The 17,595-nt window shown below is 40.6% G+C and overlaps 1 protein-coding gene across 4 annotated transcripts; it reads left to right on the forward strand.

Moving 5' to 3' along the window:
- Window positions 1-694: 694 nt before the first annotated feature.
- Window positions 695-12,382, forward strand: LOC128881615 (longitudinals lacking protein, isoforms H/M/V). 4 transcript variants are annotated; one of them, XM_054132852.1, is made up of 7 exons: window positions 695-1,051; window positions 1,814-2,167; window positions 2,240-2,593; window positions 2,675-2,804; window positions 8,552-9,105; window positions 9,204-9,482; window positions 9,598-12,382. In XM_054132852.1, exons 2-6 carry the CDS (start codon window positions 1,856-1,858, stop codon window positions 9,459-9,461), a joined length of 1,608 nt encoding a protein of 535 aa, XP_053988827.1. In that variant the 5' UTR covers window positions 695-1,051; window positions 1,814-1,855; the 3' UTR covers window positions 9,462-9,482; window positions 9,598-12,382. The 4 variants fall into 4 exon arrangements, with proteins under 4 accessions (XP_053988827.1, XP_053988828.1, XP_053988825.1 ...); XM_054132850.1 differs by having other exon boundaries at window positions 698-1,051; window positions 9,204-12,382; XM_054132851.1 differs by lacking the exon at window positions 695-1,051 and adding an exon at window positions 1,062-1,341 and having other exon boundaries at window positions 9,204-12,382.
- The last annotated feature ends 5,213 nt before the right edge of the window (window positions 12,383-17,595 follow it).

Raw genomic sequence — 17,595 nt, forward strand, 5'->3', positions numbered from 1 at the left:
ACGTTTAACGAAGGTGTAAATTTATAAAAAGAAAAGGTGTAGTTTGAAAGTACATCTCAATTTCTAAATTCTTGCCGTCTAAGGGGAAAGTCACTAGCATTGGCTACCCCTTCTTAATCTCGTAGAAGACTTTAATCGTTATCAAATAAAAATACTCTGTCGATAACTTTGCAAGACCAATGGACTATCCATTGAAGGGTTACATTATCATTTATTGGATATATTTCATTCTGTATTGACACAATTGTATCATATGAACCGTCTAAACGAGAAATGATCGATAGAAACGATTATTGGTCAAATTTGTATATATTTCTAGCTGGCTGGCAACTGCCGTTACGAATTGAAAGTTTCCTTGCCCAGCCTAATGTTAAAGCCCAAAGATATTACATTGACAACAATTCTGACAACTTATCAAACTTTTAATTAAATTCTCTTTTGCTACCTCGCAGTTTCTTTTAGGTGATGTTTTCATTCCTAAAAGGAAAGGTAATTAAGTTATTCGTATTATTTATACATTTCTACAAAATTTCAACAATTTTTTGAATTTTCTAGAGGAAGCGCTAGTATCTTTCCCCTCAAACGACAGAAATAAACAAACTTGAGTGTGCAGTTCGCAATGAAAAATACATCGCAATGGTGTAGCGTCCGTGGTTGACAGATCCTCGCCAGGTGTCACTAACTACCGGCCGCTATATTGATCAAGTTAGATTTTCTAAGGACGCACGTTGATAAGATCTTGTATTTGTCGATTGTCCGAGAATTTGTCCGTGATACGTCAAAACATACGTCGCCACGATTTTCGGTGGATGTTCGCCGCCCGCCATTCTAGCCTCGTAATATTTCGCCTATGACGTCATTTGTGAATTACACAAGCGTCACCGCTCAGTCTATTGTGGAAAATTTCGTCGGATCCATGGCAGCCCCGAGCGAGCTCTGTTTTTCCTAATAAAAAAAAACTGTATCGACGGATTTGAGAGCGTAGTGTTGTCAACACTGACGGATCATCATTGACAGTGTTTTATCCCCAAGAGGACCTCATCTGTACAAAGTGAGCAATTCTACTCGCTTGTCTTTTTTTTCTTCTCGCGATCTGGTCTCAGTCGAGTCTATATTTATTGTGCGTTGGAACGATTGTTACCGTATTGTCGCGCAACGTTTGATTGTTTATATTGTTTTACGTGGCTTCGTAACGCATTTCGATGGTACGACGGGCGGTTCGCGTGCTTTACGAAAATGACAGCTTGTCCGAGCTTGTGAATTCGAGCAGAGTTGTAATCATCGACGAGTGGATTTTTGTTCAAGTTCTGACAATATCGAAGCAACAACAGAAGTTGTAAGGTGCCTTGCAGATATTGTTTGACGTTTCTTTACGTTGCGAATGAAAAGACGTTCCGGCGATCGTTTAATGTTTACATTCACTGCCACGATCGTTCGATAGCGTCGACAATCGTATTTGTCACGAGTCATTGTCAAGTTTGTTATCTTACTCTTTTACAAGACACTCAGCTTCGCTCTTGTTTATAGAATGTGAAATATACAGTACAGAAAGGAGTTCTTCTTTATGGAGCAAAACTGAAGCTATGTTACGAAGAAGTTAAATATGATTGAAATATGAATTTAAATATAAATTCCTGCATCTTACATTTCTTCATAAACAGTCCCTCTGTGCAAAAGTGCTCTCCAAATTACTCTTAAATTTAAAACAAAATTGCAGGCTTTGTATAATCAAATACACAGAACTCTTTTCTATGCTCTATACTTTTGAACATATTTTATACATTATCATTTACATTTTAACTCTGTTTTGCAGGTATAGTTCCAGTTTTCTGTAGCAACTTGGCAACTCATTAAAATGTCGATGCAGCAATTTTGCTTGCGGTGGAACAATCATCAACCGAATTTCATTTCGGTGTTCTCAAATTTGTTAAACAATGAGACTCTAGTAGATGTAACATTGGCTGCCGAAGGTAGGCACCTTCAGGCGCATAAAGTTGTACTCTCTGCATGCAGTACATACTTTCAATCACTGTTCACCGTGAATCCATGTCAACATCCGATTGTCATACTAAAGGATGTTAAATTCTCTGATCTGAAGATCATGGTTGACTTTATGTACTATGGCGAAGTAAACATATCACAGGACCAGTTGCCATCAATTATAAAGGTATGAGTATAAAATTATAAAATTTCTTTATTCAAAGAAATAAAATTAATAGCGTCCTGTTCGTTTGTATAGACTGCAGAGAGTTTAAAGATAAAAGGACTCGCGGAAATGCATACCGCATCCCTGACCAAGTGGCCGAGCAGTAGTAGCGAACCTGGAGGAGGGGACCGCGGTGAATCTTGTTCACCCAGTCCGTCCCCGTTGTCGCCGTCGTTTCGTAGAAAAAGATTAAGGAAATCGTCTACAGGTTCGACATCCGGATCTGGTGATAAACCAGAAGAAATCAATGAAATCACCTTAGTTGCTACCAATATTGTAAAACCAGAACCATTAATAGTGTCGCAAGAAACTGGCGAAAATCTTAGGAGGCCCGTGAATACCAATACAGAATCTCAGGGGAGCATAGACGAAGATCAAATATCAATTGTAAGGACAACTCCGTTGTGTCGGACCTCTTCTGTTTTAACGTATAAAAAATAAAAATTATAGCAGCCATATTCATTTAAGATGAGCAACATGGAAAACAGTTCGGCTACAACACCAGCGCAGAGCGACGGTTCGATACAAGACGTGAGTCAACAATCAGGTGGCAATGTGGTGCAGAGTTCAGTTTCTTCGCAACCACCTGCGCATCAAGGTAAGTCTTTTTTTTAATAACGAGTTCAATTAGTCTGAGATTATTTTTAAATAGTTTCATACAGGTTTGTATAATGAAATATAATAAATAGATCGATGAAGCGTTTACGATACGTATCGCAAAATGATTTTAAAACGAACGTTTTATATTTTCGAACATATTCAGTGTATATATGTGGAATTGGTATTATCATATTTTTGAAGTTACCGCCTTTCTTTTTACATTGCATGAATTATATGTAATATCGAGGCACAGGCAAAATTGTGAGCAATGATCGATAACATTTTTATTATCGTAAAATGGTCTCCATATATCTGTTGGAAATTGTTATATTGTTCTTTTAAATTATTGTTAACGATGAAGCGTAATAAAATTTTATGCTAGAACACTACTTAAACCGCGAACACTGATTTAATGCGATCCAAATAAATTTGGAAACTTTATTTGCTACTGTACACAAACAACAATAACTTGATTTTAAACATGCATGACGTCTATCTTTCACGCCAATACCTTGGTAAATTGGTAGTTAAGTGCGATCTATACTGAGCGTGGTGGGTATCAAAACTGCATGTCGATAAACAGAACTTACACACATTATATGCTGGCACAGATGCGTTTAAATGTATTGCACAAGGAAAATCAACAGACGTTTGACATGAAAATAGAGCGAAAGTTGAGGAAAAATGAAAATTATTTGTGCAAATTTTCGAGGCTAGTTTCATTCATAAAATTCACCATGGTACACAGATACATAGCACACAATGTATAATGTTCTTCAACGGACAGTAAAATTGGGCTTTTAACATTGTCAAGTGTGTATGTGTGCCTTGCTCTGTCCTTTAATTTACCAATGTCATACACTTTTCCAATACTTTAAATCTATGACAAATGTGCTTTAAAATGTATCTGTGCCATGCCACAAATTCTATTCTTAATATTTCCATATATATACCATTTACTTCCACAGACCTTTCAAATATTTTTCCATTCTTTTCTGCTTATAGCTTAGCATTGTTTCTTTCTTTCCCATACACAGTAGCATAAAGCATTACCTTTCATTCGAACTAGATAATTACTTTTCTCACTTTATAATTCGGTTCTACAAGCAAGCATACAAAATTGCCTTTTGGTTTTTAAATGATCACACAAACACTCATTATACCACACCAAGTCACATATAACGTTTGAAAAAGGAATATCATTTCAAATTACATCTCGTGCATACCCGACACATTTAATTAGTAATTATCGTTGCATTTAATGAAAACATATAGCCCAGTCGAACTAATTCCTGTGCTCTGACCAAAAATAAACCGGTCTGTTCCACAGGATTGCAATGGACTATTATGGAGCACACATATCCACGTTTCGCTCTGTCCTCGTGTCAAACGAATCTGTCGATCCAAGCGTCATCAGCTTTTACCACGCCCGAAATAACAGCTTCCTCGACCATCAGCGATCAGTACTCTGGTACCAGCACAACTGGTTCCAGTTGCGCCCTGACGAATTACCCGAACTCCTCCCACGGAACATTGCAGCACGCATCATCGAGCGGACCATCGCCGTCGACGCAGTGTCCCAGTAACTGCCAGAGTCCTTGCGCCAGTCCGCAAACCGCGATTAAAAGGAAACGTTCGACGAATCCTCAGGCAGACGAAAACTTTATCAGAGCGCTGGACGCCGTACGTTACGGCGGCATCGGGTTCTGTAAAGCGGCCAGAATGTTCGGTGTGAACAATCGAACGCTCTGGCTAGAATACAAGAAGCGAGGCTATCCGAACAACCGTCCCAGCCTGAAGTCGAGGGTCAAGCAAGAAGTGAATTCCTCGCCGCCGCCTGCGCCGTCTGCTCAGCCCGTTAACTCACAAAGTCCCACCCCGATGGGACCACCCACCACTCCGCACAGTGCACACAATACCCACAGCACGCACACCATGTTGACCACCCACAGCCCGCACACGATGCTGAGTAATTACATAGACAGCAGGCACACGGACTACGCGTTGCCCAGCACCACGATGCCCATCAATTTGCATGGCGTTAATTACAACGCGATGTGAACCGGCCACGACGCGCCGACCGTCGTTACTTGTATAGACGAGCTTGAGAAGTATTAGATTCTACGGAGATAGAAAATTCGTCGGCGATAGTCTATGATAACGAGAAGAACAAAGTGGAGGGAGGGATCGTAAAGTGTGAAACGCAGCGAAACACAGTTTTTTAGATATCTTTTTGCCTAGTTCGTACATACCGATAAGCAGACCCTGGCACAGCCGAGATCGGGATCCAAATTTACACGAGAAAGATAATTAAGTAAGCTCTTATAGTCATGACGCGATCGAACAATATTAAGTAATATTTTTTACACGAAGAGCAATAATCGCCACGTTTCGTCCTCGCTGTTTGTAACTCGTAGCCAAGGGTTACCTAGAAGTTTCCGCCTTGAGGAGGCATGTACGCTTAGTAGAACCAAAGACAGGCCGATGTTCCTAATTTGTTTATGGCTAAACAATTAAATTTAAGTAACATGCAACGCCGCCTATTTTTTTAGCGCGTTATTCAGGTGTCTACTATTAAAACAAAATGCACCAGGTGTTGAGATTTTATTTGAATTAGAGATTATTCAAACGTTTTATAAATCATACCGGTGCATTCGACAGATTTACGACGAAACGGAGTATTATTGTTCTTTGTAGCAAAAAATGTTACTTGTTACTCAACATTTTCTTTTAAGATACATTGAAGGTTTCAAAATGGCGCGAGGGCCTTCAAGAGGCTCTGCCTATATGAAGCTGGGGATAACGTAGATCTCGATTAAAGAGATGATCATCAGTACATACTACAGAGATTTTTTTATAATAGAGTACACGCGCGTAACCGAAGATGTCGCGTACCAATGCTTAGAACTCGTCGGCAAGACATTCTTAACGACGATCGGTAAATTCAATTTTTTACAATTTTTTTACGCGAAAGAAAACTAGTTCATACTCTTTTATTTTTTTATTTTATCAAAGGTGGAAATTGTACATTGACAGATGGTTTTATCTTTATCCACAATTTAGATACTTATTTACGAATAATTAGCTAACAAGGAATCAAAACGAATCAAATAAATAAGTCAATGAGTTCTAATTGCACATCGACGTATCGTAAGTTGCCCGTAATGACTAGAAGTTTTGGCAAGAGATAGAACAAATTCTGAAAGAGGTTCCTTCTGTTGTAACTTATCGTTTAAAGTTTGAATCATGCGATGTGATAGAACAAGATTTCAGATATTTATAGGTGGACTATATCGAACATTTTCTTTTTCCTTAAATGATTTCTATCGGCCCTATCTATACACATTTGATCGATCTTTGCGATGATTTCAACTTGTAAAAGTTCAAGTTGGTGCAATATATCTCTTTGCGTTTATATAGTGAGAACTATTTTGCTCGACCAACTTTTAGCTAAAAGCTAATACGAACGCCGCGTAACTTGTGTACATAGTAAATAAAGTAACGATACGAAATAATTAGTCTGAAGAATTATATCATGTGTACTTTGAAGTACTACTTGCACAGTTAATGCATCCTACGTAACTAACGATTAATTATAAGAGAACAAGAGAGTCAATACATGTATTACGATGTATTACGATTGATTGTTGTCACGTTAGTAAACGATTTATGTTTGTGAGTGCTTTTTCGTAACGCGTACGATAGTTTTCGTAGATTACATAGTATATCGTTTACAGGCTGCGCAGTCGTTCAAAATTTTATCAAATAATTCTGCATCGCTTAAAACTTTCAGCTGCTCAGGGTGTATTGTAAAATATGATCCAACGGCAGAATACAAGTCGGAATTTAAAGTTGTCAGAATAAATGATCAGAAGTCAAGAGTTACGTTGCACAGTCCTTATAGACGTCAAAATACAAACTTGAAGAGTCAAATTCTGTGCGGATTAAAAAAATTTAATTAATGTTTGTCTTTTTTGGACATTTGCATCAACATTTTTCATTGTTTTTAATCGTCGAACGCCTTCTGAAGTTATATTCACATGTTCGACTTCATCACGAACATAGATGTAACAGGTTACAGGGTATAGCGCGAAATTAAGACGTGCAGAATCTCGTTAGATAAGAAAACCGCGAAAAATCGGTTTTCACCGTAACGAAAATGTCTTCGAATTGTCTTTGGACATTTACAGACGATAGTATTAAAATTGTATGAGATTCTTTTTATGGTTTCCTAAGAGTTAGTTAGCAAAGCGATCTTTTCTATTAATTTGTAATTTGTACAAATATATTTTTCTATTTATGCATCGAGAAGCAACGTGCTTCGTAACAGTGCAATACACGAGAGTAATTGTTTTCCTAATTTACACGATGGTTTGTTGTATGTACGGATATATTACTAACTTGTGAACAAAAATAAATGTAATGCATGTATTGAGAAAACAGTTCTGCGATACAACCTGTTGCTTGATTGTTGAGATTTTGTTTTCTATACGAGTCACGATTAATCTTAAAAAAAAAACTCGAGTTTTAGTTTCTCACGAGAATGGCTTTGCTGATTTCTTTTCGCGACTGTTGGAAAGTCTCGAGAGATTTATACCACCATTTTGTTTACGTAGGTAGACAGGCAAAATTAGTGCGAGAGAAATGTGGAAACGCGAGGTTTATAAATAATTATCGACGCTAGAGTTAATCGAAAGTGATGTATCTTGTTTATCGCTCAACTAGATGCATTGAATTTTAATAACGATGTAAATATCATTGATACATTAATTACATGCTCGTCCGACTCTTAATTTTTAATTTCTGCAAATAAGTATTATTTAGCTGTGTTGCATATTCGATGTAAACTGCATTTAAAATAGACGCGTTGAGATTGTTTTCCTTTTCATCGTACTTAATGTATTTCTGGCGAAAATTGTCAATTTGTTATCGTCTTCCTAGTCTTATTTGTTCAAATGTAAATTGCAAATATCCTCGATGATCACGCATTGTAAGATTTCACGAAAAACTTTTCATGAATTCTTGTATATTCGTTATGTTTACGTTCGAGGCACGCGAGCTTTTTAAATTTTTATTAAACCCCTTGCAGTTCGGATTTCTTGATTTCGAGCAATACGATACGAAAATACTAAATGGACTTTATTTACTAAGAGACGCGTACATTGGGAGTGTTTCCATTCGCATCTGTACAAAGTAATAGATAAATATAGGATGTTGAAAAATGTTGATCGTAATGTATGCACTCTTAAACGTAACGTTTCTCGCCCGATGAACAGTCGTCGGGATGAACGAGAGGAAACTAGTTTAATGGGTACGAATTTTATATGCGGAGAATCGAGTTTACTGTGTCAGTGTTCTGTATAACGTCTTTAATAAAAAATAACGTGAAGGAAGTGCTATAATTAAAGTTATTTCCGGATCGAGGCAGGACCTGGTTCACGTATGATATCCGCCTTTTTAGATTTTTATTTATGTAGCAATTTTGTCAATGAAAATAAAGTTTTATTTAAAAACGACACACCTCGCTAGCATAACTAGTAGCGTTTCATTCGGTGCGTGCAGAGGCAAGCTGAAGAAACAAGGTCGAGTAAGGTGTATGCGAATCTGTGTCAGCATATAAACAGAACACTCTCTGTACATTAACCACGCAGTAAGTTAACAATACGATATCTTCCCCCCCTTCGCAAAGGAGACCCGTAAAAATCTAAATCAGAACTCACGTTAAACTCTGCTTTTTCTTTTCAGCGGTATGCAGGCAAATAGTGGGCACCAAAAGGTGCAGACTTCTGATGCGTCAGCCCAGGGTGAAAAAGGAGCCGAATCATCTTTCGCCAGACAGCGAGATGTCCTCGCCACACATTGTTCCATCTCCTATACACGTGGCCACACCCACGCTGAACCTACCCCAGACATCGAGAAGTTGGGAAGAGTCACGAATCGCATCACCCCCGCAACAGCCAACACTGGCGAACCAGCCAAGTTTGTTGACAGTGACCACTTCTACGAACCTGTTGACCGTTCCTCAGCCCGCCTATTTGACAAAGCAACACTCTCACCCGCTCTTGTCTAGTCAACAACAGTCGACCAGTGGCAACTATTGGATCCACAGGCAACACTCAAACCCAGAATTCCCTGGCAGGACGACCAGCCCGTCTATCGTCGTCGATCCAGCGCCCCTCGTCAAAACCGAAGAGGATATCTCGGAGGAATCCGCGCCTGCTACCACCGAAGCTCCTGTCCCTACCTCCGAGCTCAGAGTGAAAACGGCAGAGCTCAGACGCAGCTCCTCGTCACCTCAGGTAAGCAGAGATCATTGTCTAAGATTAAGAGAACACCAAAGTACTAAAGCGTCGTTTCATCATTCACTTATATTCAATTTTTGATCAATCTGTTGTAGACTACAAGCAGGGAAACGAGGGAGAGCACCGGAGACCAGCGCCTAGGCCACTGTCCCGTGTTGCGTCCAGGTCCCGCCTTAGGCTGCAATCACTGCTGGAACACGATAGACGCCCACAACAGGATACTCCGCAGGAAAACGAAATACCACTGTCCAGAATGCCAGATCAATCTCTGCATCGTACCATGTTTCCAGGAGTATCACGAGCAACGTCGCGAGTTGAAGCTAAAGTCTTTGCCAAAAACTGGCTCTGTTTAACGCGTTTCTATTTAGTACCGTGTAAGTTAGGTCGCGAACTGCGGAACACGCAGATAACTTTGATCCTTTCGTCGAGGTTTCCGCGACGATTGTCCATCGACGATGCATTGCATGCAGACTCGATTTTTGCGAACAGGTCAGGAGCTTTGGAGTCTCGCGAGTCGATCACCGTCGATCGAAATGATAGAAAGTTTTCGTTGGTGACGAGAGGAAAATGGATTATCGTTTGCCTTACGAGATGATATTTTGAAGATTGATTGACTGGATAACGAAAGTTCCTATGGAATTAGTAAGGTGACTCCAGAGACAAATTGTTCATTATTATTCCGTTGAACGCAGCCGTAACTAGGTACAGAGAATTTGAGAAAATAAAACGTGCGATCGGGTGACAAATGAATGAAGAAGAACAAGTGATAAACACTCAATTTTAAGAACGTAGTTAGTAGTTACTCCAATTGAATTGAAACGGTAAATATGTATTTTAAAAGTAGATGTAACGCAAAGTTACTTTTAGATCAGATCTAATTAAAATCTAGATTCAACGCTCTACTTCGAGAGAACAAGGATTAGTTTTGCAGCACCTTATATATTGGCAAAAGTTTAGCAGATCGTGTCTGTCGATTCTCTCCTCGTTACGGCTACGCGAAAAATTGTCTACAGTCGATACTACTCGAAGCTTTCAATAATCACCTAATGTATCCACGCCCAGAAACCGCAAGGGTTATCAACTGTAAGAACCTAGGTCGTAAAAGCCTCAAATATCTCGTTCGTGAATTTTCTAAGGAGTAAATATTGGATGTTTGAAGTAAAGAGCGCCTCCGTGAAACGCGGAGCGGCGAAAAAGATTGTCCTTTGACAACTTTAAGCGTCGCAGAGATATTAACGCGGAGAAGGGGTTGGTTTCGCTGTTGAGAACTGAAACTAAGTAAAATCTCGTCGAAGGAATAGATCCTGCTGTTGATCTAGGTGTTTACCCGCTCTCGCCAAAATGAAAATCGGTCCGATTTCTTGTATTTTTTTAAAACCACGGACGAGTACCTAATCGTCGACGGTTTGACGCAATTTATTGTTCTCGCCCAGCTCGCAAAGAATCGCACAGGGCACATATTTCGCTGTAAATTCGCGGATGAAAACAAATATTTGTAACGTATTAACATAACTGTGAACCTATCCTAGAGATATATTCTTGCATAGACACCGTTACTTAGTACGTACATATTTCTATAACGCAATTAACTTATTCGTACACGTGTAAATAACTCGGTAGCTGTACATATATATATTTTTTAAGGAGACGAGCGCGCTGAGGAGGCTTCCAAGTTCGAGGGAAGCCGTACAGGATGTAAAAATGATCACGATTTTCATCGACGATCCAACGCGTCTGGATCGAAGATTTGTGCTTTTCAAATTTTTTGGAAGGTACACGCTAAGCTATACTGACAGTATCAGTATAGTTCAGCGAAGGTACGTACCACTATGGCTGGCGCCATCCACTTTGAGTAACGCTGATCGAGACTGTGTAGGTTTGTCTGTGAGAATAGCGACAGGATATTTTTCTCGTACCCTGTAGGTTGATCGTCTTTGAGATAAAGGGTTGTCGTAGACGCGAAAGACCCGCGTTTCGACCTTTCACCCTTCCAATTCAGTCACTTTAGATTCGATTAAACACTTGTTTACACGTTATTTTTAACCACTCGATAAAAATCTACGCATACAAATATTTTCAGAATGCCCTGTGTACTTTGATCTAGAGTGGCTGTACTATTCTTGTAATTGTAAGATCTCCAACTACCTTCTATTGTTCGTTCCCAGAACTTGTGTACTTGATGCATTTATCGAAGCCGATGGAACCGTTGCTTGGGATAAGCGACTTTGTACTCCACGTGGAAAATAAAGAGCGTGTGGTTTTTTATTGACGACAGACGAAACGCTGGCAGTGACGTTTTTGAATCAGCGGCGACGTTTTCAATGAGACTAAAATATTTTGCACCCATTTGCGAAGAATTTCTTGAACGAAGGGTACCAGTCGCGCCCAGAGAGTTCGTTTCAATTTTATGGGCAAACTATGCGCGCGACTTATACTGCGAATGGCTGTAAAGAATGTTCCTAAGCGACGTTGACGACGTGAACCAGCCTTTCCCTTCGTAAATTACATTTTTATGGTAGCAATGTTAAATGTTACTGATAACTTGATGCAACAGTGAAATTACCTTTTCAAAAAGATTCACAGGGACATTCTCTTCAGCCTTGCAGTATACACATATACATATATATATATTTGTTACAAGCGAAGGGATTCGTCTCAAACCGGGCGGACGTTCGCAAGAATTGTCCACAAAGTTAGTTTCAGCAGGAGTGTATGTATACAGTCAGTCCCATAAATACTCGTACCCTCCATGTCTATCGAAGAAATTTATCTCGATTAAACGATAAATTTGATGTTTCCAAATAAACATTTTAGTATAAATATATGTACGAATATAATGGAATTGACTGTATACGTAAAATATATATGTAAATATATATTTTTAATTTAGCATAAGAGAATGTGTGTGAACGCTCGAAATTGTCTTTCATGAAGTCCCCGAGAGAAGAGTCGTTTCTCGTTTCCCGAGGACGTTTTAACGAATACATCCTGTCCTTTATAGGAGAAAGAGAGCTTAGCACGTCAGAGACGCATTTTTCCCTGGCCCCCAGCTACCCTTAAGAACGCGTTACGAACCCATTGTCCCTCGTTGTAGGCCCTGCAGTCGCTCACGCTCGCGTAATGTGGATCGCGAAAGCGTCAAAGATGTAGCATACGTGCAATATATTTTTCTTGGCATTGCGAATGTACTATGCGCAAATTGTGTCGATTAATTATATTTTATGTAAATCTAGCCGTAAGATTCGTAAATGAAAATAAAAAGAATGTGATCCGACGCGTGGCTTTTCACGTTTTCCAGCAACACGGTAGTCATCTAGCACGCGTATCGACTAACGGTATCTCTAAGCGTCATTTAATTATCCCTTCCACTTTAACGCGTCTCGCTCGCTCTCCCTTGAAAGTCGCGTTGAATTTCTAGAACATCCACCTCCCTCTCTGACCGTACCGACCGACAATACCGCACGCCCACGTCATTCCTATTTGCCTTACTAAAGGGAAGATATTCGACTGGCAAGAGAGCGACAGGAGCTAGTCAATCGCGCCCACCTAGTTTGCAAAACCCGTGGAAGCACCATCGCGACCGACACGGTACCTCCAATAATTCAACGTATCGCTGATACACCAATAATCCCAGCCCGAAGGGACAGTTTTTCCAGCTTCGCCCGGCAGGGTCAGCCCGCTCGTTTCTTTCCCCGCAAGCTGACGCCAGCAACCCCGTAGCGCGACGGAAGGACCGTCATCTTGGATCCCCCGAAAGCCACGGCGATATTGTACGTGCAGCCGCTGCCCCGTCGACAGCTGGGACCCTCGTCTCGCTCCTGCCGTAGCCAAGGATCCGGGGACTTCGATCCGGAACGAAGAGTCACGGATTAATCGTTTTGCACCCTTCGCTCGCGGCCTTCGGGGGCGACTGATCTCGTTAGGGTGACGTTTAAATCACATTACGCGGACTGATCGGTTTACCAGCCGCCCGGCATCGAAACAATAATCCTGTTCACCGTGTTTGTAAATTTAGAGAATCCTGTTTCCGATGTGTCAGTCGAAATTAGATAGATAGGGTTGGATATAAGTATTTGTAGTAAACCGTAGTTTTTACTACGTTTTTAAAGATCCAGTCGATATTGGTCCTACTGTTTCTATCTATCTGTTTCTATCTATCTGTTTCTATCTATATTTTATATTGTGTTTGTAGAGACTCTTTCGTGTAACGCAGAAATTCTCTAAGGATTCGATCACACGTTCGTAACAGACGTAGTCGCCACGAGTAGATACTAGCACGATACTTTCTAGCATGATTTGTTACAACTGATTCTCAATTAAGCGCACGTGTTCCCGACGGACTCTCGCTCGTCGGCTCCCCTGAATCGCGATAGAAAAAGCTCGCTCCAAATTGTAAATCAAAGCTAGTACTTCTCGGGAAGAATTACTTTCGTTTTACAGAAGTACGTTCAACTTATTCACTTGTACTTGTAATTTCAATAACGACCCTTGTATAAATTCAGGTGACTGTGATTTATAGTCGAGCAATTTTCGATTGTTTGTTACAGAAATTCGTCGAATACACCATGAAACCACCTTGATATGTACCTACGTGTATTTGTATCACTCGAAAGATTATTGAGTTTCAATTATGCAGCACAAAAATGGCTACAACTAGGAACCGAGATGAGACAGATTCTTCTTTTTCTTTTTATGCCCCCGATGCACCATTCGATTGGCCTCCACATGTTACAATACACCCAGAGTATACTACACTATTTCGTCAAGACCAATTCTCCATTGTATCTGTCCATCCAACAGTGTTCCTGCACTGAAGCCACCCAATGGACGATACACAGCTCGTTAGCGCACTGTTGACGTCCAACAAAGCGTTTCGACCAGCCTTCCGGAGGGTGGAGCGAAGACGGAGGAAACCGTCCCAAGACGGAGGAATCGAAGGTGTCCCATATTTCTAGGAAGAAGACTCACCACCGCGACGAATACCACAGGGGTGGGTTGTTAATCCGCGCGAGACATTAAAGTCGAATGAACTTTACCTGTATCTGGAAGTTCGACGAAGTTAACGCCTAAGTAAGATAAGGTTAAAGGTTATCGTTCGAGGAACGACGGAAGAGGGAACATCGGAGGACGAAGCCATGCGGGTCGTCGTCGGCTCCGCCCCCTGAACGCTTGCTATTCCACCCCCAAGCGACTGACATGCGCCCTCGTTATACTTCGCGGGGGTTCTCAACCCGCGCGACTGCTATACTTCGGATAAACCCCGGGAGATTATTGAACGACCGATTTTTAGCTCAGGGTAATCGTGAATTATTTGCTAATTTCGTTAGGGGGGAAGGTATCCGATTTCGAGGGATGCAGCTGACTATTGGAACCTTTAAACGACTTGTAAACGAGCTCCGGGGTCGAGTCAGCAATTTTCACGATTTTCAGTGAATTTTGTCCTATTAATTGTATTGGCGACGCGCACAGGCTTTGGTTTTTCGAGTGACGTGTTTCAGACATCAAAGTAACGGCTATTCCGAGCAACAGAATTTTTAATATCGAAATATTAATCTATACGAAGGATCAAGTAAAACGTTCTCGGCTTCTACGTTTAGGTTTCCTTCGCAGTACCCAGGGGCTAAGTAAAGTAATTGTTATTATGTAAGAAAATGATAATCTGAATCTAAATGATGAAAAATTACGTAGTTCCAAGGAATAGCTTCTATCCGAAAAGCGAAAGGGTTGGCTTGATCAGAGATCGTCGCGAGGGTATCCGGCAGTCAATAAATCAACCGCAGCGGGGTCTTTAAAAGTTAAACCTGAAAAGTGTCGGTGTGGACACAGCTGACAGGCTACGCCCGATTACCCTCGTAGATTTGACACGCTATTACAAGCGGAGTTCTCAGTGTTTACCTAACTATCGATTAAGCGTGCCATTTCACCGATACCCAGCAAACTAATCGCAGGTGTTTCGGTTTGTTTTTCAGTTCGAACAGATTTACAGGTTCGCCCCCTTTCCCGGAAATTTATCCTTTGACGCAACGATTACAAGCTACACGAGTGTCAGGTTTGATAAACTGTAAAGGTACAATATATATATAACAACAGGTTTTTCCACTAATCGCGAATTGTTTAAACAGCTAAAGCCTTCTAGAAGACCTCTATAAATATTTAGCTTTGCGTAAACTACACAACATGAAGAATAAAGAAATTACAGTCACACTATTTTATAAAAGACATCCAATTGCTTCCGAGCTTCTCCCCTACTAATTAATCTAATCACGTATTCCCTGATTTCCTCTAAAAAATAAGCACTCTATGACACGTGCAATACTCTCCGGGCCTCTCCAAGCACCATATTCTGGAAATCGTTCGGAATGAATGCAAAGCAAACTACGTACATCGTCAACGACCAGTCGTTGCCTCGGGGACGACCGATTCCTCGAGATCTATACATCCGTTTCTGGCTAAAGTGGCCCGATCACCGACCGAACGGATATTGCTCAACGATCTGCGAACGCAAATAGAAGTAACAGAGGGATTAAAACAGTTTGTGGTCAAACACAGAAGGTCTCCGGCACGTTGAATGGTAGAAACGACGGATAGCTAGCGCGATGAGGCGCAACGCGAGCATTGTGCGAGGATCGTGAACAGGACTCATCTTTCTATGGGATCGTCGATGCGTCATAATAGCTGGGAGTGTATTCAAAGGGTGATTTGCCACCTTATATTCCGCGGCATCAGACCGTGATCTAGTAGCGATTCACGGATCGTAGCCGCTTCGTGAATTAATTTCCCATTCTAGGATCACTATGGCGCTTGGTCGAAACACTCAATATTTCAACGAATCAACACTTTCGCTGCGGCTGACGCACGTGTGCGTCCAACTGAGTTATTTTAAAATAAAACTATGGTTGTTTTGATTATTTTTCAGTTTTCATTTTTTTTTTTTTTGTTCGGCAATCATATTATATATAAAATAATTTACCACAAATATATGTTTTTCAAAATAATCATATTAGAACATTTGTAAGAAATTTTTCATTAAAGAGAATATCATAATTCCAGCTCCCAGCGAACGGCTACTTATTTTCGTCCTCGGCGAAACTGTTGAACAGATTATATTTTTCGTTAAAGCCATCAGGATCGAATAAGAATCGTAGGAATTACAGGGAAATCACAAATTCGAGTATCTTTGTATTCTCATCAAAATTTACGAATCCTACGCAGATTCGTTTTCCTTAACACTTACCCTTTAAAGTTAATTGTTATTTTTTATTGAAAAGCTCTGTCACCCATTTTTCTAAACATCACCGACGACGTTTCATCGGACTCGTTATATTTCGTCTGCGTTATCGTTAAAATTATGATCACCAGTCTGGCGACGGCGATCTCAATCTCCTTCGAAATTTCGCCAGGGCCCGATCTCTGTAAGTGTCCTTACGATCTTTGCTTTACCCAATATCTTCTTGGCTCGACGTTCACCAGGGTCCTTCCACTGCGACGTTCAGCCTTCCTGGTGGGGGTACTTTTATTAAAACTCCCGTCAATAGTGCGGCGAGGAGGAGCAGGGAGGCTCCTACTACAGGACGAGGCTTGCGCTTTATACAATGCTACAGCACAGGCTAGAGTCCAAGGATCGGTAGAGAACGTGCCGCGAAAATGTTTCTACCATTGCTGCACTGATAACCGTGCTTCCAGATGGAGGACATCATCTGGCAAATAATCTAAAACGCTCTAGAAGAAAATTGCGTTGAATCGTTATACTTTTTTAATTATTAGGAAATTAGGTAGGTCAAGACAGAGCTCTCATTTGAGAGTTAATTCCAGGGCAGCGAATAACAAGTCGTGGTTTTAAGATTGAAAATCTCTTTATTTTCGAACAGCCGAAATTCATGTCATGTTATACGGTGAAAAATGCTGTGAGGCGATGAGATGGGTGGGTAGTAACAGAATAAATATGTCCCGTTACACAGGTTCTCGTGAGATATTTTGTTACATTTTAATATCTTGTGACTGGAACAATTAAAACTTAATCCGAAATAATTAAACGTTTATGATACATACAGTATCATTCGGTGTTCACCTTCAAAACAAAGGTGTGTATTATAAGTGTCGATATTCAATTAAAAGCCATGCCAAATTTTTATTCTGGTATCAGGCGAACATGGTATGCGAGGAGGTGGCACGAGGAATTCATGGTACGTATCGAAATTCTGAGGAAATTTTGTATTTTTGGTATCAGGAGCATATGATGTGCGAAGAGGTGGCACGTTTGCGCCTACGGACAGGCAACCGGTCCGACAGGTCTGCCAGTACAGGTTGTCTAATTCAAGGGGCTAATTTTCGGTACATTTCGGAATTCTGGCCAATTTTGCATTTTGGAAAGTCAACAATGTTGCAAATTCCTCCTCTCAAAACTTCAACAATGTTGCAAATCGCTCCTCTCAAAATTGTGATGGGAAATTATTATTTAAAGACACAGAATTAATTTCAGCGCCTAAT

Source organism: Hylaeus volcanicus, chromosome 8 (genome assembly GCF_026283585.1).
Source record: "Hylaeus volcanicus isolate JK05 chromosome 8, UHH_iyHylVolc1.0_haploid, whole genome shotgun sequence".
Classification (NCBI taxonomy): domain Eukaryota; kingdom Metazoa; phylum Arthropoda; class Insecta; order Hymenoptera; family Colletidae; genus Hylaeus; species Hylaeus volcanicus.